Below are 24,333 nucleotides of genomic sequence, written 5' to 3'. Positions count from 1 at the left end.
AAAGTTTCTGCCTCAGAGAGCTGATAATCTAAGCATAAGTCAAGAGACAAACAGCTGGGTACAGACAGACTGGGGGAGTACAAGGAACCAGTGTGATAGCTGTTACTCAGAGCAGGGGTTCTCAATGTTTTCTTTTCGAGGCCCCCCCAGGGTGCTATAAAAACTCCACGGCCCACCTGTGCCTCAACAACTGTCGGGGCCAGTGTTAGGGGGTAGGGCAGTTGCTTGTGGGGGCAGGGGGCCCTGCAAAGCTAAATTGCTCAGGCTTTGGCTTCAGCTCAGGATGGCGGAGCTTGGAGCCCTGGGCTTCAGCCCCAGGCGGTGGGGCGGCGGCTTTCTGCCCTGGGCCCCAGCAAGTCTAATGCCAGCCCTGCTTGGCAGACCCCCCTGAAACCCGCTCACAGTCCCCTGGGGGCCCCAGACCTCTGGTGGAGAACCACTGATCTAAATCACTGATGACGATCTAGACCAGATCCAGAACTGATCCTTATGGGAATCCTCTCAATATGCCCTTCCAGCATGACTGTGAACCACTCTCCGGGAACAGTTTCCCAACCAGTTATGCACCCACCTTATAGTAGCTCCATCTAGTACTCCATGGTACTTTCTATGTACTTACTTTCCTCAGCATTAAACAAAGCTTACACGTATCCATGAAATTCAATACATTCTCACCAGATAACTTGATCACCATAGCTTGAAAGGCCTCAGTAACTGGACTACACTAGGGCTGGAGGTTGGCCGTGCCCCCTACTTTGCCGTTTTCAAGCTGTTAAATCCTCCTGAGCTTGTGTCGACACATAAGTCTTGTCTCCCATGCTTTGCAAACTGCTCCGAGCGTCACACACAAGGGAGATATTAGCAGCTGGGTTTGACAAAGCACTGGGCCATTCCTACTTAACTGTATCCTCCCCTCGAAGGAGCCCAGGAGACCTGCCAGACTTCCGGGCATTTCCCCCCCGTTTGGTGAGATCACTACAGCTGGTGGAGCTGTTAGTTACAATGTGTTTGAGGAATGTAGCCATTTTTTCTGCTTGTTACTTTTCTGTTCACAACGCTTTACAGATGTGTTTGCCATGCAAAGCTATTTAACCAATAGCTTTTACAAACACCTGGAAGCTACAGAAGCTTTGGAGGAACTGTTCGGCTGCTCATTTGATATTCAGCTATTTGAGCTGTATGATTGGTCAGCTAAGGCACATGGTAATTTCTGTCCCTCTGATTGGATAACAGCTTTCATTTATCATCTACATTTCCCTTCCACTCCAGACAAGTTTAGTTTCTTGATTAAAGGCATCTCAGTGACATGCCCTGAATTCAGAGCTCTGAAACATTTTACAGCAATAAAACTGTCCAGCAAGGTATTAAGATTTTGGATACAAACAATGCTTTTCATTTGTAGATCTCAAAGCACTTTACAAAGCAGGGTCAATGTAAGTGTCATCTATATTATACATAGGGGGTAACTAGAGCACAGAGAGGTGTAGAAACATGACCATGGTTATATAGCCAGTCAGTTGCAAGGTTGTTATAGAAATGTAAATGGTCAGTATTCGCCCTAAAGGATTTGAGAGAACTTAAATGATATACAGGAATCATTTTACATGGTGCAAAAATGGGGTGGAATGTGGCAGATGTTCAACAGTCCACATTAACACTATAAAACAGTATAGGAAAGGAAATTTATAATGGTTTCCTCCCTGGCAGGTTTAAAGAGATGGAATGTACTTAAAGGGACACCAGCTTGAATTTCTTTGAAATTCACTAGCTTTTTTTTTAAGCAGGATCCTTATAGAGAAAAACTGGAAGGTTTTAATCTGTTTTCAAAAAGTGCATCAGTGCCTTTTTCTACTCCTCAGCTGATTCTCTGTCCAGGAAGGGAGAGCGCCAAGGCCTGAGAATAACACTATTAAAGATGCTCAGGCCCCACTCCTATCCTCTCCCCACTTCCCCAAAACTGTCTGGTGGCCTCTTCAGCATCAGCATGGAAGAGATGCAGAGCCCAGCATTAAACATGGGATCTGCAAAAGAATCCCCTAGCTCCACCACAAGTTCTCGCTGCCACTGTTTCCGAGCTCCACGCAGGGGGCTAGGAAGTAAAGAAGGAGCTTCTCTTAGCCATTGCCCTGACTCGATGGAGAAGGAACTGTCCTGCACCCAAACTCAAACTGCAGCAGCTCTGGTGCTATATTTCTTGGCTAACACCCAGCTGGGGAAGAGCATGCTGGTGACCCCGTTTCCCTGCCCCAAACAGTTTACAGTCTACATAAATTTGTTCTAATTTAAGCCCTGATCCTACAATCCCAGACCTGTGCTAGTGGACTCAATCCCAGGATGTGGCAACAAAACCAAAAGTGACATAAAAATGCTCCATGCAGGAGACAGGAAGCGAAATTAACGATTAATCAACCAGTGAAACCGGCTAGGCGTGAAGCACTGCCCCCAAAGAGAGAGAAATCTTGAACCGTTGGCTCGAAGCTTGTTCACTTCTAGCCATCAGGTGATACCTGAGAACAATACACGACCCATTCTCAGACAAAACGGGGCCCAGGTTAACCATGTTAGAATTTGGCCAGGACACAAGCGCTAATAAGCATAACTCCCGCCAAAAAAAAAGAAAGAAAGAAAATAGTGTCTCTGGCTTTTTAATGACAGGTTTCAGAGGGGCAGCCATGTTAGCCTGTATCAGCGAAAACCACGAGGAGCCCTTGTGGCACCTTAGAGACGAACACAGTTATTTGGGCAGAAGAGAAGTGGGCTCTAGCCCACAAAAGCTTCTGCCCACATAAATGCGTTCGTCTCTAAGGTGCCACAAGGACTCCTCATTGTTTGGGCTTTTTAATAGCAGCATCTCATGTGTAAAGCCCCCTACGACTGGGCCAGCAGTAACTCAGAGGGAAGAGCACCACCTAGAGAATCGCCAGGGTTGTGCCTTGAAGGTCTCTCAGCCAACTGCTGACCCAAGCCTGGCCCTGTTTAGTTTGAGTGATCGCACAGTACCCCAGCACCAGGTAGTATGGCTTCAGACTGGGAGAGCTCTACCCAGGGCGAACCTCAGATTGCTTTGCCTGGGCTAGCAGACGGCATGACCGTTGGCCAACAGCAGTGCGACCAACAAGTGCTAGCGACTGTGAAAACGAGGGTGCTTAGACCAAGCGCACACAGGGGTCTTCAACCTGATAGCATGAAACTCATCCCCATCTCCACTGCTGCTTACATCATTGCTGGTGGCAATACAGGTTCAGCCGCATGAAATGCTGTAGTGTAAACGCACCCTCTTAGTACCAGAGTAACAGCCGTGTTAGTCTGTATTCGCAAAAAGAAAAGGAGGACTTGTGGCACCTTAGAGACTAACCAATTTATTTGAGCATGAGCTTTCGTGAGCTACAGCTCACTTCATTGGATGCATACTGTGGAAACTGCAGAAGACATTATATACACAGAGACCATGAAACAATACCTCCTCCGTCAGATAAGCTATTACCAGCAGGAGAGTGGGGTGGGAGGAGGTATTGTTTCATGGTCTCTGTGTATATAATGTCTTCTGCAGTTTCCACAGTATGCATCCGATGAAGTGAGCTGTAGCTCACGAAAGCTCATGCTCAAACAAATTGGTTAGTCTCTAAGGTGCCACAAGTACTCCTTTCCTCCTAGTACCGAACAAAGATGGATTTTGGCTCGGGATAAAACTGTATTTTATTTTATTATAGAAATTGCTGGAGGTGTTTGGCCAGGGAGACATTTTTGTGCAGCAGCCAAAAAGACATGCACTGATAAAATCCTTGCTCTTGCTGAAAAGGCCTCCCGTCTATGCCCATGCTACACCTGACCTTCCAAGAGTCCGAACCGTCACGCGGCACAACTGCGGGACGTTTGTACGCACCGTTCACACACATTGTCGCCTTTGGATTTCACAAAGGGAGACTGACACCCTGACCAGGTTTCCTTCTGCAGAGAGGGGTTGGATCAACTCTCCTCCCCAGTGTTATGTTTAGCTGGTGGGGTGACCCAGCAGACAACAGGCCAGTTGCAGTTAGCAAGGTCTGAGAAGCGTTAATAACAAGACATCAAACGGCTGCAGCAGGAAGGGCGATGGGAAGTCAAACACCCTAAGAATCCCTCCACTGTCTCCAAAGCAACCACTTTCAGAGCCCTTTCCCTGAGCACCTTCCCAGGAGGTGGAGGGAAGCTGAGCTGGATTTAACCCCTCGTTCACCAAGCACCAGATGGCCCCTGCTCCCACCACAGCCAGGGAGCACAATCAGCGTTAAACCTCACGCTCCCCTTCCACCTTCACGCCCGTACTCACCTGCAGTGATCGCTCTGTTAGGTTGCTCTGGGGCTTGCTGGCGTGTTGGTTACTCTCCCAGGGCTGGTTACTATAGAGCTGGGCACATGTTGCCAGTGCTACGTGACATTCAGGTGAGGTCTCTTTTGTTGGACAAGGTCACTGCCGGCTCCAGCATGGCCACACTAACCCCTTGAATTCCTGCTGGTAACCAGGTACCAGGAGCCCAGCCGCCCACATCATAACTCAGCCTGTCGTCGTACGTGCTGCCCTCCTTAAGCTCATTAGCTGCTAGGGGTTATGACTCCACGGGGTGCTGGTAAACAAAACCTGCCTGCCCAATCAGTGACACATTGCTATAGCAGTCCGGTTTTTCCAGGACTTGCCAGTTTTTGTTCATAAATTTTGACTTGGCGCGAAGGGTTCTCTCTCCCCAGATGGCTTCAGTGAACTGGCCAGTGCTACAGATTAATCACGACTGTGATCGTGAACACGTCAGTAACAGTGCAGGATGCTAGCTGCCGTCATGGATTTCAATTCAGGACACTTGCCCTACCTCCATTCCTCACTGTTCTTTGGCCCTGGCCCACCCAGACCCTTTCCCTGTGCTGAGGAAGGATTCAAATCCATCCTTAAGACTCACAAGTGACAATTCTTTAAATCCCAAACTTCTAGTTGGGGGTGGGGAGGGAAATGACATCTGCCAAGTATGACTGCTTAGGGTCAAGGGCTACAAGATAATTCTCCACCCTCCTCCCAGTGCCCCGTGACAGAGATGGCAATTTCCTGCAACATATTTGGGAGATCTCACTGTATAATGTTTATGCATCACTATGGTCCAGGGGTTGTCAGGAATTCCATGGGTGACAGGAACCATGGCTCCACAGGGACTAGGAACAGTGTGGGGGGTGATTGTCAGGTTTGTAACACCTCCAGAGAGGCACCACCTCCTGGGGAGGCTCACTTGTACTCAGGCAAACTGGATTCTCGCAAGTCCAGCAGACAGAGAGGCACCTTGGGGATAAATAGCCGGGGTTTAAACTGGCTCAGGGCCTTTTTTCTGATCCAGCCAACAGACAGGACCTTCTCTCCGAGGGGAGGGGCCCACTCCTCAGGGGAGAGGTGGAAGGACTGACATGGACCAGAATCTTTTTGGAGATAGGGGGTGATCTCTGGTAAGCTTATTAGCATGCACGTAGGTTCTTTTATTGTATTTAATGTTTTCTCTGTCATGCTTTTACCTTAATAAAGGTGCTTGCTTAGAAAAAGCTGTGTGGTAACATACAGACATTGGCAATTACCCTGTTCATAACCTTCAAAGAGTAAGCAGAGCAGAGACACTGGGCTCTAAGCACTCTGTCCTGCTGGGTATCACAGTGTAGGCAGGGAACTGCAGAGCCCGGAAAGACCTCTGTCAGGAGGGAGATACGGGTCTCTGCCCAAGAGAGGTGACAGCTTGTGGAGCCCCAAACCCTTAAAGGGCCACACCATGTGATAGGGAGGGATGACCAGTGGGAAGTACTGCCCTTAAAGGGCAGATTACCCTGTCACCTGGCCCACTCACAGTTCACAGGTAGGAGTCTCCAGGATCAAGGCCTTGGACTGTAAGGTCTTCAGGGCAGAGACTGTGTCTGTTTGTACTGTGGAGCCCTCAGCAGTTTTGGGCACTAAGTAAAAAATTGCTTTCACTTCTGGAGCAAAAGAGGGACAAGCCTAGAGACACTGCATGTGGTCTGAGACTCACTGGTATAATGAGTCTCTAAATAATCCAGCAGGATATCCCAGGGCTCCAGGATTCTCCCAACCCTTCTCCCTTGCTCAGCATTAGCAGATGGGGCAGAGGATTTGCTTGTCCAATCAGTCCAGACCAGTGTTCCTCACACACTAGCTCTTTCAAAGCCCACTGAACACAAAGGAAGAGTTTCCACCGGCTTCAGCTCAGGCCCTTAGGAGGCTCTGATCTCTCCCCAGCAGGAGGCGCCAGCCAGCCAAATGACACATTTTTCCCCGAAGTTCCCATCTGTGCAGGATTCTCACTTCTGCTCTCAGCTCCTTGGCAAGAGACAGATAGCACTGCCCTCACTCTTGGGGGGTGAGGGGGTTTGACACTTGAAGACAATGGAAGCAGGGTAGGGTATATGCCAGATCAACGCTACTGGTGGCCACGTGCTGCCTCAAGAACGCTACACTCTGAACGTTCCACCCAATTCATTCTTCTCACCACCACAGGAGACCACCTTGCCAGCCATCACGCCAGCTGTTCAACAGACCCCATCACCTTGTCAGGTTATTCGTACCCTTCATTCCACTTGGGTCCTGTGCGGTTGTGCTAGATGTTAAGGTCATTGTTATTCAGCACATTTCTACTGTGCCTTCCCCCCATGCCCTCAGACCTTTGGCAACTGCCTTGGTATTTCAGTGCATATACTTCTGGTACCCAGCTGCGCCCCTCTCTATATCAGGAAGAAGAAAGAAGATAAATCAGGGAATAATTCCCTACAATCACAGCAGAGCCTGTCTAATTCATGTCGGATAACTCTGAAAAAACAAACAGGAATCATACTTACCCTCAAAACATTTTATTGTTAATTTAATGTTACATTTCCCACCTGTTTTTCCTACGTGCTCTTCCAGTGGCTCAAAGAGGCAAAATTAAGCACATTCTCGGGATTTTTTTTTTTTTAAATACCAGAAAATCAAATCCTCATCATCCAGTTTGAGATTTAAAAAAAAAAAAAAAAAAAAAGAGACAGACAAAGTTGGAACACTTAAAAAAAATAGCAGGACTTCATACTGGTAAAGGCCTTCACCTCGAAATAAATAGATAAGAAAATATTTTTTTTTAAAAGAGAAATCTTAAGCCCAGCTCCATAAAAAAGGCAACCATAGCTTTGTCCTTCATTGCATCTAACTATGTCAGAGACTTAATATCAAACCATGAAAACTTAAGGAATTTCAGAGTTTTGCTCAGTTACAGCTAATTAACCAGAGTAGTCCAATTAACAGCTTTTCCCCATCACAGTTACCTATTGTAGTTAATCTAAGTGCTCAGAAGCTCTCAGGCCGTTTGTTAGCACCTTTCAAAAAGGCACGTCTCAGTGACAAGGCAGCACGTCAGAAGACATGCACCAATTTGCTGTAGAAAAGTCTTGGCAAGGATGACACTAGAACAGTTCTTGGCAGCATTAAAAGGTCATGCTGTCGCTATATCAATCCCACTGTCCTTCCTACTGCCAGATGGGGAGTATTTCTTCCGCCACCAACCCAACAACAAACTATTCAAGGTGAGAAGTGCCCCGGCATACAGCTGAGGCATCTCATGGCAGCCCTCAGCTGCCGTGGAAGGGGTAGCCAGTTGTTAACCCTGCCGATCCCTTGCCGCACATGCTTGCATTGCAGGTGTCATTCCACATCTATTGCATAGCCCATTAGCACATCAGACAGCAAATGCTAACAAGATTTAATCCAAACTGGAGTCTTCGAATACTGCTCTTCGCTCCCCCCTCACCACAAGCTCTTTAATAAAGCATCTGTTTGTCGAAGGGTACCAGGTCAAGTTACTGTCTTTGGCTATCCTCAGTTACATTAGTCAACAGGCTGCAAATAAGGAGAGGGAGGAAGAAGCGATAGCAAAGCATCCTTGTCGGAAATATGTAAACACCACAGTGTGCTGGTTTGGAGAAGGCGGGGGAGGGGAACAATCGTTCCCTCCCTCCAGGTTTATAGTCCTCTACAGTTTGCTGTGATCTCAGAGCAGAATTAAGAGCCCCAGCTGCTGGGGCTGCTGGTATCTGTTGAGAGTTCAGAGTTTAAGGCATCACTCTCCCCAGCACTGGGGAACTTATTTCCACACTGCAGTCACAGGGCACTTTTTGGTTTTTGCATAGCTCTCGCCCCTTTCTTGTAATGCCCAAGAAAGCTACAAAAGGCTACAACCAGTCACGGACTGGGATCTCTTGAAATGGCCTGTTAGCTCCGCGTGTAGGGGGGCTTCCCCCAGGCTTTGGTCCACAGTGAAGAGGTTCCTTCCCCAGCATCCACACAGGAAAGCAGACAGGGTGTCTGGTTTAGAACTGAACCCAGCCCGGGCTCTGCTGATTTTGGGTAGATGCAGACCTGGAAGAAAACAAAACCATGCTTTGAGATGCTGAAGGTGGTTTGGGCTAAGGCTGCGGGTTGCCTCTTGAAGGGTTGGTCGCGCCGACCCGGACTGTGAGTGTTGGCCAAGCTGCCATATATTGCAGAGATCAAAACCCCTCTTAGAGTCTGTCTTCAATGCAGAGTTAACTTGGACTCTTCCTAAGGAGCTGCCCCTATCGGCCTCCCACCCACCCACAAAACCGTCTCACCTAAATTTGTTGGGGCTTTAAACCTGGGCGGGCTGGCCTGGCTGCGGGAGAGAGTTAGAGCTTGGGTGCTGCTTTCTCTTGGGCTGGGAACCCTCCCACTTTGCAGTAAGGATGCAGGCTAAATCAGGCGGATAGTCCTCCAGTGCCTTCCCATGATTCTCCTGGGTGCCCACAAGGACAGACAAATTTGCCCACAATTCACTGAGAAAGAATCCTAGAGAAGCTCAGCAAAAAGTGACGGAATGTTCCCCCAGAAGTCTTAGCAACACACACAGGGGAGCACAATACCAGTGAGGACACAGTAACTCGACGGGCTGCTCACACCCGGGCTCCACTAACCCAGCTGCCAGTCAGCCAGGCTAATTGCAGTGATGACAGACCCTTAGTTCACACTCGAGCTTTATCTTCACTGCTTTGAAGGGGGGGTTCTACAGTGAGAGAAAGGTGCGGTAGTTATGGAGACAAGGCACTTTTTGTGCTTCCCGGAGGTAGCTAGGCAAGGTCAGCACTGTACCCCACATCCAGTGTTGACCTCACCTAGTTTACCTTGTAGTAGACCTACAGTGCCCTGTCTCCCCCTGTTCTCCCAGCAGGATGGCTGTGTGGGGTAGTTATCCCATGGTAAACAGGCTGCAGTCACAGACAACAGGGATGTTAGGGGACAATACAGAGCGCCAACAAATACCGTCGCACTCAGTCCTGTTTCTAATGGATGAACGTCCACGTTAACTCACCCCTCCCCGGCTGGCAATTTAAACAGAGGAGTCAAGGAGAGCTATCCCTTCTCACCCAGAGAACGGTGCTCTTCTAGTTCAGGGGAGGCGTGCATTGGGAGCACCCTGGAGGATGCCTGCGTTGCCACTGGCTGGGCTGAACTGTCCAGTGGTGACGGGGATTTGCTCTCCAGGGCTGCCAACACAACGTAACCGTTCCCACCCAGAAAGCCACCCCTGCTCACTCAGCTACACACCACACTGAACAGCAGGAATGGCCTCACCCTGACGCTTTGGCAAAGTCTCCCCAGATATCCGCGCTGGCGGCTGTGGCGGCACCACCGGGCTGTGGCCAAGACAAAGCAGCATCTGCCAGCAACCAGGAAATTCAAAGGAAGGAAAAGAAAAAAGAAAGATCAGATTTCACCCCCATCAGTTATTTCCCACCAACCCTAGTTCCTTATGGCCCCAGGAAGGCACCACATCTTTACCAATAAAACTAATACAAGCCAGATGGAAACCTAGCTAGCCATGTCCACCTAGCTCTTCTCACTGGCTTAGCTAAATTGTTTTTTAAGCCAATTAGATGAACGGTTCAGCTTCTGGCTTGAAAGAGGAACACCTTGAGCTGCTTCTTTGAGATCTCTACAGCAGACCAAGCAGCAGCATTGGTGGCCTTGGAAGGTGGAGACTGATGGCATTAACCAAAGCCAAACATAACGTGACAGGTTATATTTACAGCATGATTCCAGGCTGAAACGTGACTCTACAAATGGTACTGATGAGGGAGAGGGGGCCACAATTTTTGCCTCTGTCTAGAGATACAATAGACATTCCTAGCCTCACAGACCTCACACAAAAAGAAAAGGAGGACTTGTGGCACCTTAGAGACCAACCAATTTATTTGAGCATAAGCTTTCGTGAGCTACAGCTCACTTCATCAGATGCATCTGATGAAATGAGCTGTAGCTCACGAAAGCTTATGCTCAAATAAATTGCTTAGTCTCTAAGGTGCCACAAGTACTCCTCTTCTTTTTGCGAATACAGACTAACACGGCTGTTACTCTGAGACCTCACACAATGCATCTGCCAGGCTGAATTCTTACAATCACAGACTCAAAGTGCTGCCAGAACGAACCAGAATTCTGAGCACCCAGACAGACACCTGGGTTCTACTCCCATTTCTGCTACTAGCCTGCTGGGTGACCTTGGGCAAGTTACCGCTCTGTGCCTCAGTTTCCCCTTCTGTAAAGTGGGGATGATACTGATCTCAAAGTGCTTCACAAAGATCTACTGATAAAAAAAGCACTAGTTAGGAGCTAGGGATTATTAATAAAAGGTTTTCTACCGTTAAAAAAAAAAAAAGTGATCACAAGGTCTTGGCACTGGCACAGGCACAAAAATAATCCCAGGGTCCAGCACAGATTTAGTGCTCCACAGAAGATACAGGGGAAGTGAAATTCACATGCTGCTCAGCTTCATTGAACTTTGTCTCACACGCCTGCTCTGGAAACACAGCTGCATAAACCCAAGTGACCATATTGATCCTACCTGAACAATTCCCTTGGAAGTAAGATTTAACTGGTTCCTTAGCTGGATGGCAGAAGGTACCATGTGGGCATAAACAGGTGGTCTCTTAGGAGACCAGAGACACACCTGCCATCTCAAGGTATGTGCAGGAGTTCCCGAGGGAAGTGATGTTTATAATCCATGCAGATGCAAGCCAGGAGGAGGTGGCAACAATCAGAAACCACATGATAATGCCACACATTGTTATACTATGACTGGCCAGTATAGAAACCTCTGTTAGCTCCTATACTGATGCTTTAGCCTCCCTTTTGTCACTGTGCTAAATGAAGGCTGCAAAGTCTGAGGGAAAGAGGAAGTTTTATGTTAACTTCTGCCATGATGGGACTGGGCCTGACTAGTCTATGTGGTTTCCATTCCACAGTTAACCAGTGTGATTGCTGGGTGATGACGATTCAACTAGTCTGATCGTATCAGATCTACTCAGCCATGTCAGCTCCCTTCAAGCAGCCTCTCTCGAGCCTGCTTAGATCTAGCTGCACATCTGACCAGCTTCTCAGGTGCTGCTGAGCCCCACTAAAGATTCCTCAAAAGGGTTTTCAGCCCCTTGCTCCTTACAACACTAAAGTGATCAATGCATTTGTCACATCAGCACTACACTACTGCAATTCACATGACGTGGGGTTGGTGCAGGGAGGTATCTGGATGCTGCAGCAGGTGAGCAGCTCACCATTTAAACAGAATCAAAAACTTGTGAACACCCCACACCAGCCCCTTGCGTTGGCTGTGGGTTGAATTCTAGGATTAGTTCAAGACCTTTCTTCTCATCTTCAAAGCCCTGGATGGCTCAGGGCTGAGTTACCCAAGGGGCAGTCTTCTCCCTATGTTCCCTACCACGTGCTACACTCAGTTGGGATGCTGCAGCTGACAGAGGCCGGGTCGAATCCTGTGAGGCTGGGGAAAGCTGTAGGATCCAGTGAGTTTTACAATCATGGAACAAACTTGCCAGCCTGATCCTGAATCTTGCCACATTCACAGCACACCACAAGGCACCTGTCTAGAATCATAGAATCTCAGGGTTGGAAGGGACCTCAGGAGGTCATCTAGTCCAACCCCCTGCTCAAAGCAGGACCAATCCCCAATTTTTGCCCCAGATCCCTAAATGGCCCCCTCAGGGACTGAACTCACAACCCTGGGTTTAGCAGGCCGATGCTCAAACCACGGAGCTATCCCTCCCCGATAGCTAAACAAGCATCTTCCTAAACAGTGTAGAAACAATATCCAAATCAGAAGGAATCAGCCCATCAAGGAAAGGAACTGCCTTAAAAGGAAAAGATCTGTCTTTCCTAGAGGTAATTTTGATATGTCTCACACCGTGCTGAGAAGTGCCATAGAAATGCCTACAGAAGCTCCCAGATACCATGGTAATGGGCACTGGCAGGTATAAATAGACCTAAAGAAAATTAAGCTTGCCCATGAACACAGACCTATGTTAGCAGTGCTTGTTGGCTGGGAGTCCGCAGGGCATGATGGAAGCTGCTCCCCTGGAGGAGGGATCAGAGCAGGAGATCTCCCTGCAGGAGGGGGTGGGAGCAGGCTGAGGCCCCCAGGCCCTGCTGGGCGCAGTTTGCTGTTCCCTGCTGCTCCTTCTTTTTTCTTCATGTTCTAAAGGGAAATGAAAAAGACACAACTCGTAACATCAGCTTAAATGCAGCTGTTGTGAGCATCAGACAATGCTTTAGCACAATTGTCTCCAGTGGTTATTGCACATGGGAAGCCTCTTATGTCTGCTGATTCTTTTATGCGGCTGAGCACAGCAGAGAGTCTGGGGGTGGGGCAAGAGAGAGGCTGCTTCCCTTTGAAGTCCCACTGCCATCTTGGCCTTCACCAGGGACTGAACCAGCGACCTCCAGTGCCAAATGCATGACCATATACAGCTTGAGCTAGAGCCCAGTTCTGTAGTTGGGAGGGGTCACAGACTCCCATCCCCCATGGATCGGGCAGAGGGGGACACAACACCCACCCCCCCCAACAGATGCATTACACAAACATTCCTCCTGCAAGGGATTTCCATGGCTTCCCCACTGCAGCCCAGCCAGAGAGTGGGGAGGGAGAGCTGCAGGCTTTGGCTACCTCCACTAGCTAAAGCAGGTCATATTTTGCCCATTACAAAAACTGAATTTAGCAAAAGAGAACAGGGAGATGGTCTGAAACATTCCCCAAACGGCTCCTTTTTTCAACCCATCTAACATATTGGTGTGACCGGGGACAGGGTTATTGGAATTGTAGCAAAGCCCCACCACACTGCTAAGACCTCATCACTATTGCAACCAATAACTATCTGGCTTTGGCAGAGCCAGGCTGATCATTCTTAGAGGGCTGGTACCCGGTAAGTCAGCCTTACGCACCTGTAAAGGTGAGCTTCCACGTGTCTCAAACAACAGACTCTACAATCAAACTACATGTGGCAAGAGGAGCGCTGGGAGCGCCTCTACGGAGCGTGCTGGGGAAGTTTTACTTGGTGGAAGCAGCAGACTAACCAAGAAAAGCATCTCACCGCAATGTTCAGTTTGATGGTCTGTCCCTCCTTGAAGCCCAGGTCTAGTTTGGGTCCCTGATCTGGGTTCTGGGCTTGTTTTGCAAGCTCGCTCTGCTGTTTAACCCATCTGTACGGGGAAAACGAAAGGTGTAAAATGAGGACAGAGCACATATGAGAGCTGCTCATGGCTAAGTGCAGTGCCAGTACAAGGAATGCAGGCCATTTAAAATCCACATTGGAAACAAGTTGCGTTTCTTTCATTACCAGCACAGTCTTAACAACGAATTTTAAAAATCCAATTTGGTTTTTTTTGCATGTCTCTGGGCCCTGACAGTTAAAATCAATGAAGCCAGTTTCACTTTGGGGCCGTCAATTAGAGCTGGGCAAAATTTTTACTATTTGCCAAATAATGCATTTTGGGGGCACCAGAGCTCCTCGTCAAATTCAGCAAAGAGTTTCTGCCAACAAACGTCAGAACAGTTTGTTGTGAAAAAAATCAAAACAGGTGGTTTCAAAATTGTTGCTGTGAATAGACACTCGAACAGGATTGTTTCTGCTTGACCGAAACTTTCTCCAGTTTTCTGTTTCAGTGAGAAACCACAAAAAATCATTTTCGGTTTGAAATTAACTTCACTCCAACCCCCTGGTTTGGTCACCAAACAAAAAAAAAAATCTCAATTATTCAGTCAGCTCTGCTGTTAACACCGCATTGGTTGGAAAGCACGCTCTACGGTGGAAAACTTATTTGCTCAAAACTAACCTACGTGTGTATTTTTCAGCTAAACCACCAGGTTTTATAACAAATTCTCAATTGGGACTGTGACGCGGGCAGACCAGGTGTCAGCTCTTGCCAAAACTGTAGGTCATAGCTGGAAACCAGACCAGCTCACCGGTATGTTAATATTGTTCAAGATAGGTGTTAGACTTGTAAGAATGTGTTTAGTCTCTATGGAATGCTTGTGAGTTGCTGCATGCATTAATTTAACTTGCCATGTCTGTATCCCATGCAATAAGAAGATTATGTATGTTTTACTTTATAACTAAAAATGACTGCTCTGAACCCAACCCAGAGGAATGGTCCACCGCCCATCAAGAAGGGCTATCAAAACTAAATGGGCCACTGTAGAACATCATGATACAAAGACTCGGTAAATGGCCCCTCTCACGCCCATGAAGATGCTACTTGCAAGAAACCCAGCCCATCAGCTTGAAAGTTGGAAGAAGGGGATAAAACAGGGACACAAGAAATATTCTGACTCTCACAGGGCTGGAGCTAGGAACCAGTCGCAGAGATTCCCAGGATCAACCTGGGAGAGCCCTAAAAGACATTCAGTGCTAATAGATTATTACAACTCTGTCACCTTTCGGAACCACAGGCTAACTCCTTTGTGTAAAATATCTTGTAAATAACTCATTTCTTTTTCCTAGTTAATAAATCCTTAGCTTACTATAAGATTGGCTACAGGTGTTGGTTTGGGTGAGAGATCTCAGGTACAAACTGACCTGGGGTAAGTGACTAGTCTCTTGGCACTGGAAGCAACCTGAATCTTTTGTGACCTTCGGTGTATGGCAACCAGCTATCACTAAGTCCAGCTTGCCTGGGTGGCAAGACAGACTGGAATGCCCAAGGGGACTGTCTGTGACTCCATGGGAAGACTGTTATTGTGCGTCAGGAGTTCACATTTGTTACTGGCTTGGTGAAATCTAATTACAGAACATATCACCAGCTTGGGGTCTCTGCCTTGTGTTTTGACAGTCTGCCCTGAGGTCGGCACTCTCGGCCATGAACCACTCCAGACAGCGTGATGGGGCCATTTTGAGTTGTCCCTTTAAACAAATCTGACTTGCGTGGATTTCTGAAAGCAGCTCAGTGGATACCCATGGTAACGGGCAGTAAAGAAAGTGTGCAAAAACCAGCAGGCTGTTTTAAGGAAATGTTACCAAGTTTATTTTTAAAGCCTGCCTGGGTGCAGTAGTGACTCTTTCAAGATGCATGTGTGTCCTGAGGACCAGCCAGCAGCAGTAACTGCAGTGAAGCAGCGCAGACAAAGCTACTCCTGCTATTCACAGTGACAGCAGCCCAGCACGTGCGATGTTAGCAAGGAACAGTTGCTCAGTCACCGTCTCACGGCTCTGCTCATCCCGACAGGCCCGCAGTGCGGGAAGGAGCAAATAACCTCCCTGGGCTAGTGCACAGCCTCGCTTTCTGCTAGCAGTTAGAACCACAGCCACGCCTCTCAGAGGTGGTCGCTCACCCGTTCTGGCCATGGGACGAGAACAAAAATGGCAACCAGCGGCTTGGAGGAAGGAGATAAAGGGGAAACAGCAGCCAGGGAGGAACCCATGTGGACTGGCATGTGAGGGCCCACCAGAGAAGTCTTACTCCCTCTGTGGGGGGCTTGGGAAATTTTGGCAAGACAAAAACATTCCACATTTGTTTTCTGTACAAACAGGACCCGTCTGCCCTGTAACACTCCCCTGACCATGTTTCCCCTCCCTAGTGAGTCGAGAGCTAACAGCTTCCAACTGCAGCAATTTCGGCAAACACCTACTAAACTGTGCGAATGCCACAAAAACAACCCAGCCCAGAGAGCAAAGGAAGAGAAGAAAACTCACTTAAAGTGGTCTTGAATGGCTACATTGAAGTCAAAAGCATCCCCTCGGTCTACAAATCCAACTCCGATAAATGCACGGCGCCCTGGGAAACAACGGAGAGCGAATGCTGGATTCAACAACAAATTAACAACCCTCCACAAGTGAAAAGGAGACACTCGCTCTCCCTGCATTATGCTTTCACACATTTCATAGCCCTGCCATTCTCTTAGGACTCAGGAGAGCATATTTAATAGCTGAATTCTATTTCTCATCCCAGCCTCTGCCTTTGCTCAGCCTACCAGCCGGGGGCGTTTGTTTCTCCTCTACAGGGTAGTTGGATCAAAGGGCCCATCGACCCAACGCCGCTACCCAACGTTTCCAATTTACATCAAATGAAGATGCAAAAGCTGGCTTTCAGGATGGACCTTTCCAGTGTCAGGATTGTCCCAAGATCACGTGGGCTAAAGGCTAGCTTTCCCCCTCCTTTCCTTTCTCCAACCTCCAAGGGTTAAGGAGGTTGGAGAAAGGAAGTGGAGGCAGTATTAGATATCTGACATGAACACTCTCCACCAGAAGAAGATACTGTTCAGTGACATCTAGCTGCACCTCAGCATCCTCCCTGGCCTTTGCCATTGGGTTTGTTTTGTGTTTGTACAGCCCCTCACACAATGGGGGCCCTGGTCTATAACTAGTGTTTCTAGGTGCTTTAGCAATACAAATAAGGCATTTACTAGGGCCTCTGATTTTCTTTGGGTGCCCTGTGGCACCCACAGCCACCTGCAGTTTGTGGCCCCATTTAAGAGCTGCTCAGCCCCTGCGGCATTTACCATAACTCCAAGTTTGAACAATCTCTCCAATAGGTATGGATCATAATTTGGTTCCTTTACGGTTAAAGTGAAGCCTATCCCGTCAGCCCTGAGAATACTGTCCAGCAGTTTAAATTTACCTTTCAGAACCTTCCCCTGTTTGACACCCTTCTTCCCTATATTCTCTCTCACTCGCACACTTAAAAGAAAGCAGGCTCTCCTCCCACTGCAATAGCCAGCTCTCCACCCTGCACCACAGCCAGCCTTTATTCAGGTTATAAAAAAAAATCTAGGCCTGGAATCTTCCAGCCTTGAGATGGTTCCGTGAAACTCATTTAAAACAAATTAAGTGGATTTAATACTGGTGAAAGTTGTTAAGTTGACAGCACTGGAGACAGATTTTGTTTATCCACAGAAATGATACAGGAAAGCCAGCACCACTACATGTTCCCCTATATTCTCCCACTTGTTTCTCACCCATGACCTGTAGCCTATTTTAGCCTTGGCCTCTCTGCTGAGACTGCCAATCAAGAATGCTTTTTGTATCGTGGTGTCACTTCCTACTAGAAACTGGACTAATGCCTGGTCCACACACAAAGTTGTCCCAATTTAATTAAAGGTGCAATTTTAAACAGATTTCATTAAACCAGCATAACTGAGTGTGAACTCTCTTACATTGGTCTTATATCAGTTTAGCTTCTACTGGTAAACTTACATGAATACGCTAAATGGACGTAACCAGTTTTAAACGAATATAAATGTATCCACACAGGTGCTTGCACAGCTTAACAAAATTGTTTTTTTTTTTTTAAAACTGATTCAGTGTGTAGACTAGAATTGTGTGGAGGATGGAAATCCCATTTCACAAACCATTTTGAAATCTGGCTTTGTTTTGAATTGGAACAAAACCCCAAAATTCATAAATTCTTTGAAAAGGAAAGTTCTGAGAAAAAATTGTTTTGGATTGATCAAAACTATTTCAATTTAGATTTGTATTATAGATTACATAGAATACAAAATTTTAAAAAATTCCAAATGAAAAGTAATTTCTAACAAAAAATTGAAGTTTTTGGCACCAAGAATGTGGAAATGAGACATTTTGACACAGTCAGAACTTTTATTTTGTTTTTTCTCCAAAACTAAATTTTGGAAAAATTGACATGATTTCGCAAAGTGTTCCAATCTTGATGGAACTCCAACTTCCGACATAACACGGTCCTGGGAAAGTTTTTCCCATCAGCTCTAGTGTAGACAAAGAATTCATTTCATGCAGGATGCTGAACCATAGTCTGGCGGTAACAATTTCTGATCATTATTGACTTCAAGATAGATCTGGACTGAAAGGCTCCTGATCCCATTAATTATCTCCTTTGCAATCAACTGCCCTACACTTCTAGGCTGGACTTTAGATGTAATGTACATTTATCCCTTTCAAATCAAGAACCTGTATCATCAGAATAATAATAATGGAAACCTGCTAAAGAAACTTATTCCCCAAGACTTGTATGCCTCAGTATGCAGAAGAAAAGTGATCCATCTGAACACCGCCCATACCACTTTCATCTTCAACCCGGATGACAAAATATCTGCTGGAATCTGTCACACCCTCTACAGCGATGCTAGGAAACTGGTCCACAGGTGCCTGGGCAAAAAGTTCTCCTAGAAACAAGAGTAGGAAACACACAACTGTTCAATAACTCAGTGTTCTCCTATTCTTCATCAGGATACAATACATACAAAAACAGCACTTTACACACAATGAATTAAGCGTGACAATTCTCCTGGATGGTAGGTTTTATCCCCAGGATCTAAGAGATTCTCATTCTGGGTTCTAACAATTCGACCACATTTCCTTTTTTAGACTGAGACCCCTTAACTCTTCCAGCCTTAGATAATAAGTCTCTTCTAGCACAGCTACTGACCCAGAATGAACGCACTTACTGGGCTACTCGGCTGATCCCAAGGAACGTAAGAGCAAGGCACTGCCACACAAGAAATCCTGGGAGAAAGAGGGGCCAAGGACACTGCAGTCACAGAGAGCCCAGGCAATCGGGAGTGGGGAGGGGAGAGAGAGAACTCTGTTTCTCTTCAGTGACCAACCTCTTTCTGACCTGAGCTTGGCGTGGGGAGAACAATGGGGCTCCAGAGGCAGCCACATGGAGTTCCCATCACCCAGAGTGAGAGCTGCAGTGATGAAGGTCCCTGCCTGGGGAGATGGGAGAATTATAATGAACACCCCAGTCTAGCAGAAGTGTTTCCCAGAATGCACCACTCATGCAGTTGTCTGTACATCTGCTTATGAACACAAAAGCACCACCTCGTTAAGCCACCGTAGCTACATCTAAAGTTCTGCTGTAACATCAACTACCCTGGAAGGGCTAGCAGCCTCCCTCTGGGAAGGAGGAAGAGAATTATTGGGCATGGGCTATAGATGGAAAGTGCTTTTCTGTGGACTTCACAGGCTGGAGCCAGACGGGTTTCCCCAGTTGTTGACCTGCAGCTTTTTATCAAGAGCACAGACCTGGCTCATTTCACACCGCAGATACTTGTATGGCTTCCTTCTCACCAGCCTCTTTGTTAGCTTCCAAGGCACTTTTCAGCACCCACATGAAGTCATTCTGCCAGATGGGGAAGATGGCAGCTCCAATCCTGTTACTGAAGTGAGTTTTTCTCCAAGGCACCTATTGTCGGGGCATCCAAGCACTGCACAAGATTAAGGAGCATAAAAGCCCACAGCAAAGCGCATGGCAAGTGGCAACCCTCTCCAAAGAATTACAGTACAGAGAAAGGAAGAAGCCTACTGAGCAGGCAGCCTCTTTGGCTTTAGCACCACTCCCACTAGTAAAAACACCCCAGTACACAGTTTCAAATGAACATGACTATACATCTGGGATCTTTCAGGTTCCAGCACTGGGCATTTCTCTGTAAGATCATTCCTGACAATAGCTAACAAGGCTGGACAGAACTGCCTGAGGTGGGAGCCCTTTTCTGAAGGAAACGGAGGGGAGAAACCTTAAGTCTAAAGCACATGAATGCTGTATGGCTTTCCCTTTACCTGAATTCTTATCCTCCAGTTTAATGAAGGCCATCTTCCCCTTGGACGTTATCCGCAGCCTGCCACTCCATGAGGGCTGATCCAGCTGCCACTCTGCAGCTCTGTGGAAGAAAACTACTGTTAACATCAGAAAAGTCACTCAAATCTTAGGCTTCAGAAATCCCTCTATTATCACTCTTTGTATTGCAGTAGTGCCTAGGGCACCATAAAGGAATTGACTATTCTATTATTAATTGTACCGTACTACTGCGTAGTAGCCTAAATCAGGGATCACTGCTCCCTTGTGCTAGGTGCTGTACACACAAATAAAAAAAGTCTCTGCCCTAGAGCAGTAGGTACTCTACAGACCTACAAGAAGAGAAAAGTCCCTGCCCAAAAAGCTTATAAGGCCCTGATCTTGCAAGCTGCTCTGCCTAGGCAGGCCCCTTCACCAGTCCAGAAGACCATGGGGCTCTGCCTAAATGGAGCAGCTTGGAGGATCAGTGACATGGTTATAGCAGGACGTAACAGGCGAATGAGACAAACAAATGGGGAGTAGAGCTGAGGAGCAGGATATAACTATGACTCAAGCAAAATTACATTACATAATCCACGCCAGGCACAGGTTAATATGTAGGTTTGTTTTGGAAAGATCTTTCTGCTTGCTTAACCTCCCTCCTTGGATTTTCTGCCCAATTCTCTCTCTATCAGCTGAAATCCCATTTGCACCGATTTTTGCTTCGGAAGACAGAGGCAGTATTCATCGCCACCTAATGCCGCCGTCCTCAGCTCAGACAGTTGCCTCAGCGTGCCATGGCAAAGAATTGCAAGCCTGTCCTCCAAAGCAGGTATTAACACAATTGAAAACACAGTCCTTTGAAATCTCCCCACTGTATTTTCCACTGCATGCATCCGATGAAGCGAGCTGTAGCTCACGAAAGCTTATGCTCAAATAAATTGGTTAGTCTCTAAGGTGCCACAAGTCCTCCTTTTCTTTTCAGTCCTTTGAAAGAAGCAGCTGCACATCAGGAGACTGTTTGGGGGAAAGAAGCTCTGTTTTGCAGTTAGAGCCGAGATTGGCAGGCAGGATTCGAGCTCTTCTCTTGGCTTTTTACCTGACACAGTGTGAAAGTTGGTGCATTTCCCTTCTTTGCTGTACCTCAACTTCCCCATCTGTAAATGGGGATCATTTTTCACAGGAGTGTTGTGAGGCTTGCCCCTAAGGAGGTTTGAGATTGTTGCATTGTATAAAAGATGCTACTGAAATACATCTCATGACCCCAATGCAGGTTTTACATGACCACCACATGTGGTAGGTGAATCCCTGATACAGGGAGTGAACACAGCCAGTTTGATGCTATTTTAAGTGCCATTGTTGTGCCCTGTTAAACACAGTACACTGACATACTACAATAGAGCGAAAGAGCCCATACGTTTTTTAATTCATTTTTGTGGTCTGCAATTGCTGTTGCATTCTATAAACCAAGTTGAGACTGGATCTAAAATGATCACTTTAAGGAACTCATTATTATCTCTTTTTCCATCTATAACCATTGGATTAAAAGACCGCTCATTCCACAAGCTGAGAACGTGATAACCTTCTATAAAGCAAGTCAGTCCCAAGAATCCCAGAAGGGCTGCAAGAAAACAGGCCGAGGGGTCAACATCCTATAATGCAGTGGTTCTCAACCAGGGGTACATAGAGTTCTTCCAGGGAGTACATCAATTCCTCTAGCCATTTGTCTAGTTTTACAACCGGCTACATAAAAAGCTCTAGCAAAGTCAATACTAACTAAATTTTCATATAGACAATGACTTGGTTATACTGCTCTATGCACGATACACTGAACTGTAAATACAATATTTATACCATAATTGATTTATTTGATAATTATATGGTAAAAAATGAGAAAGTCAGTAATTGTTCAGTCATAGTGTGCTATGACACTTCGTATTTTTACGTCTGATTTTGTAAGCACGTCATTTTTAAGTGAGGTGAAACTTGGGGATACACAAGACAAATCAGACTCCAGAAAAGGGTACAGTCGGCTGGAAAGGTTGAGAGCCACTGCTATAATGCAACAAGTTTTCACTTCACTTTTCTTTGATCTGTATTTCAAATGCAGTTCTACATAGTGTGACAGTCAGTCGTATTAACTGATGGTTTCCACACTCGCCACGTTTCCTCTTTGAATCTACTATTCTCTCCCTACCTCATTACCTATTTAAAAAAAAAATCATATTAAAAAATGCTAAGATGCGATCTTGGGTAACGATGGCTGTAGGTGTCTGACGCAGAACACTGCAGTACCACCACACTAATGACGAAAATGTAGCCTACAACATGGAGGAAAAGGAGATCCCTAGAAAAATTAATTAAGTTAGTTTGTAGAATGACTTTAATACTCAATGCCTAACTGAGCGGCAGCGTGTCTAATGGATAAACCACTAGGCTAGGACCGGCAAGATCCGGCTTGTACCCCTGATTCTGCCACTGCCGTGCTGGCTGATCTTGGACAAGTCCAGGGCAAACGTGTTTGGCTATTACCCCTCCCTCCTCCCTGTATCCCCCCACACTCAGCCAGGGTCTCAGCGACCACAGGGCTCTGCTTTCCCCGGAAAGGTAGGCCACAAGCTTTCTCCCTTGGTCACAGCACCAGGCTCAGGGACGGTGTGAAGATGGGGGGCGGCGGCCATTCCCCTCCTCGAGCCTCAGTTTTCACTCTCCCCTTCGTCGACTCGCACCGCCAGCCCTTTGGGGCAGAGACCGCCCCGCTACGGGCGGCGCCTGGCGCGACGGAGGCCGCGAGGTGCCGCTGTAACAGCAGCCCCACAGCTCGGACAGAGCAGGGAGAGACATGCGGGGGGGGGAGAAACGGGGCAGGCTCAGACACTGATCACGGAGAGCAGGCGGCTGGACACGGGGCTGGGGGGAGGCGCCAGCCAGGCCCCCCGGAGAGTCCCCCGGGGGGCCCCCCGGAGAGTCCCCCGGGGGGCCCCCCGGAGAGTCCCCCGGGGGGCCCCCCGGAGAGTCCCCCGGGGGGCCCCCCGGAGAGTCCCCCGGGGGGCCCCCCGGAGAGTCCCCCGGGGGGCCCCCCGGAGAGTCCCCCGGGGGGCCCCCCGGAGAGTCCCCCGGGGGGCCCCCCGGAGAGTCCCCCGGGGGGCCCCCCGGAGAGTCCCCCGGGGGGCCCCCCGGAGAGTCCCCCGGGGGGCCCCCCGGAGAGTCCCCCGGGGGGCCCCCCGGAGAGTCCCCCGGGGGGCCCCCCGGAGAGTCCCCCGGGGGGCCCCACGGAGAGTCCCCCGGGGGGCCCCACGGAGAGTCCCCCGGGGGGCCCCACGGAGAGTCCCCCGGGGGGCCCCACGGAGAGTCCCCCGGGGGGCCCCACGGAGAGTCCCCCGGGGGGCCCCACGGAGAGTCCCCCGGGGGGCGGGGGGCCCCACGGAGAGTCCCCCGGGGGGCGGGGGGCCCCACGGAGAGTCCCCCGGGGGGCGGGGGGCCCCACGGAGAGTCCCCCGGGGGGCGGGGGGCCCCACGGAGAGTCCCCCGGGGGGCGGGGGGCCCCACGGAGAGTCCCCCGGGGGGCGGGGGGCCCCACGGAGAGTCCCCCGGGGGGCGGGGGGCCCCACGGAGAGTCCCCCGGGGGGCGGGGGGGCCCCACGGAGAGTCCCCCGGGGGGCGGGGGGCCCCACGGAGAGTCCCCCGGGGGGCGGGGGGCCCCACGGAGAGTCCCCCGGGGGGCGGGGGGCCCCACGGAGAGTCCCCCGGGGGGCGGGGGGCCCCACGGAGAGTCCCCCGGGGGGCGGGGGGCCCCACGGAGAGTCCCCCGGGGGGCGGGGGGCCCCACGGAGAGTCCCCCGGGGGGCGGGGGGTCCCACGGAGAGTCCCCCGGGGGGCGGGGGGTCCCACGGAGAGTCCCCCGGGGGGCGGGGGGGTCAGGCCCAGCCCAGGGCTGCCCAGAGGCGCCGCTGGAGCCCCACGGGCGCGCGAGGCTCCGTGGATCCCCGACCCCGCCCGCGCCGCTGCCACCGCGGCCCGGGGCCCGGACAGTCGCCCCCGGTGGGAGCCCAGAGGCGCCGGGCCGGCCGGGGGGGGAGGGGCTCGGGCCGGGGCCCGGCTCACCTGTACCCGCGGTTGGAGGCCCGCGGCGGCACCCGGTACACGTGCACCTCCGGCTTCACGCACAGCACCGACTCGTAATCGCTGTCCGCCATCTTCGGCGGGAAGGGACCCGGAAATCCGGGGTCTTCGCTGCCCCGCCCACCCGGGGGGAGGGGGTCGCGCGCGCGCGCGCGCGCGAACTCTATGGCAGAGACTGCAGGCTAGAGTGTACCGCAGGGGGAGGAGCTCTTTCCCTTTGGGCTCTATGGCAGAACCTGCAGGCTAGAGCGCCTCGCGGGAGCTCTTCCCCCTATGGACTCTATGGCCGAACCTGCAGGCTAGAGCGTCCCTCAGGGGGACGGGCTCTTCCCACTTGGACTCTA

The 24,333-nt window shown here is 49.4% G+C and overlaps 1 protein-coding gene across 3 annotated transcripts; it reads right to left on the bottom strand.

The window, feature by feature from the left end:
• Positions 1-7,139: 7,139 nt before the first annotated feature.
• Positions 7,140-24,297, bottom strand: NECAP2 (NECAP endocytosis associated 2). 3 transcript variants are annotated; one of them, XM_037881158.2, is made up of 8 exons: positions 23,972-24,297; positions 19,873-19,973; positions 18,372-18,476; positions 16,033-16,114; positions 13,435-13,543; positions 12,365-12,542; positions 9,635-9,719; positions 7,140-8,404 (listed from the first exon to the last, which is right to left on the bottom strand). In XM_037881158.2, the coding sequence occupies exons 1-8, from the start codon at positions 24,061-24,063 to the stop codon at positions 8,356-8,358; spliced, it is 801 nt and encodes a 266-aa protein (XP_037737086.1). In that variant the 5' UTR covers positions 24,064-24,297; the 3' UTR covers positions 7,140-8,355. The 3 variants fall into 3 exon arrangements, with proteins under 3 accessions (XP_037737086.1, XP_037737088.1, XP_037737087.1); XM_037881160.2 differs by lacking the exon at positions 23,972-24,297 and adding an exon at positions 18,929-19,023 and having other exon boundaries at positions 19,873-19,979; XM_037881159.2 differs by having other exon boundaries at positions 8,268-8,404; positions 9,608-9,719; positions 23,972-24,130.
• Positions 24,298-24,333: the final 36 nt, after the last annotated feature.

Source organism: Chelonia mydas, chromosome 18 (genome assembly GCF_015237465.2).
Source record: "Chelonia mydas isolate rCheMyd1 chromosome 18, rCheMyd1.pri.v2, whole genome shotgun sequence".
Taxonomy (NCBI): domain Eukaryota; kingdom Metazoa; phylum Chordata; order Testudines; family Cheloniidae; genus Chelonia; species Chelonia mydas.
This window is presented reverse-complemented; position numbering and strand designations above follow the sequence as displayed.

Excerpts from the sequence above, each read along its gene's own strand:
- NECAP2 (XM_037881158.2), bottom strand. The coding sequence starts at position 24,063 with ATGGCGGACAGCGATTACGAGTCGGTGCTGTGCGTGAAGCCGGAGGTG. Across the intron at positions 18,477-19,872 it reads ACTGGAGGATAAGAATTCAG|GAGAACTTTTTGCCCAGGCA; the intron begins GTAAAGGGAAAG and ends TCTTGTTTCTAG. Across the intron at positions 16,115-18,371 it reads CCGGGTTGAAGATGAAAGTG|GGCGCCGTGCATTTATCGGA; the intron begins GTATGGGCGGTG and ends GTTGTTTCCCAG.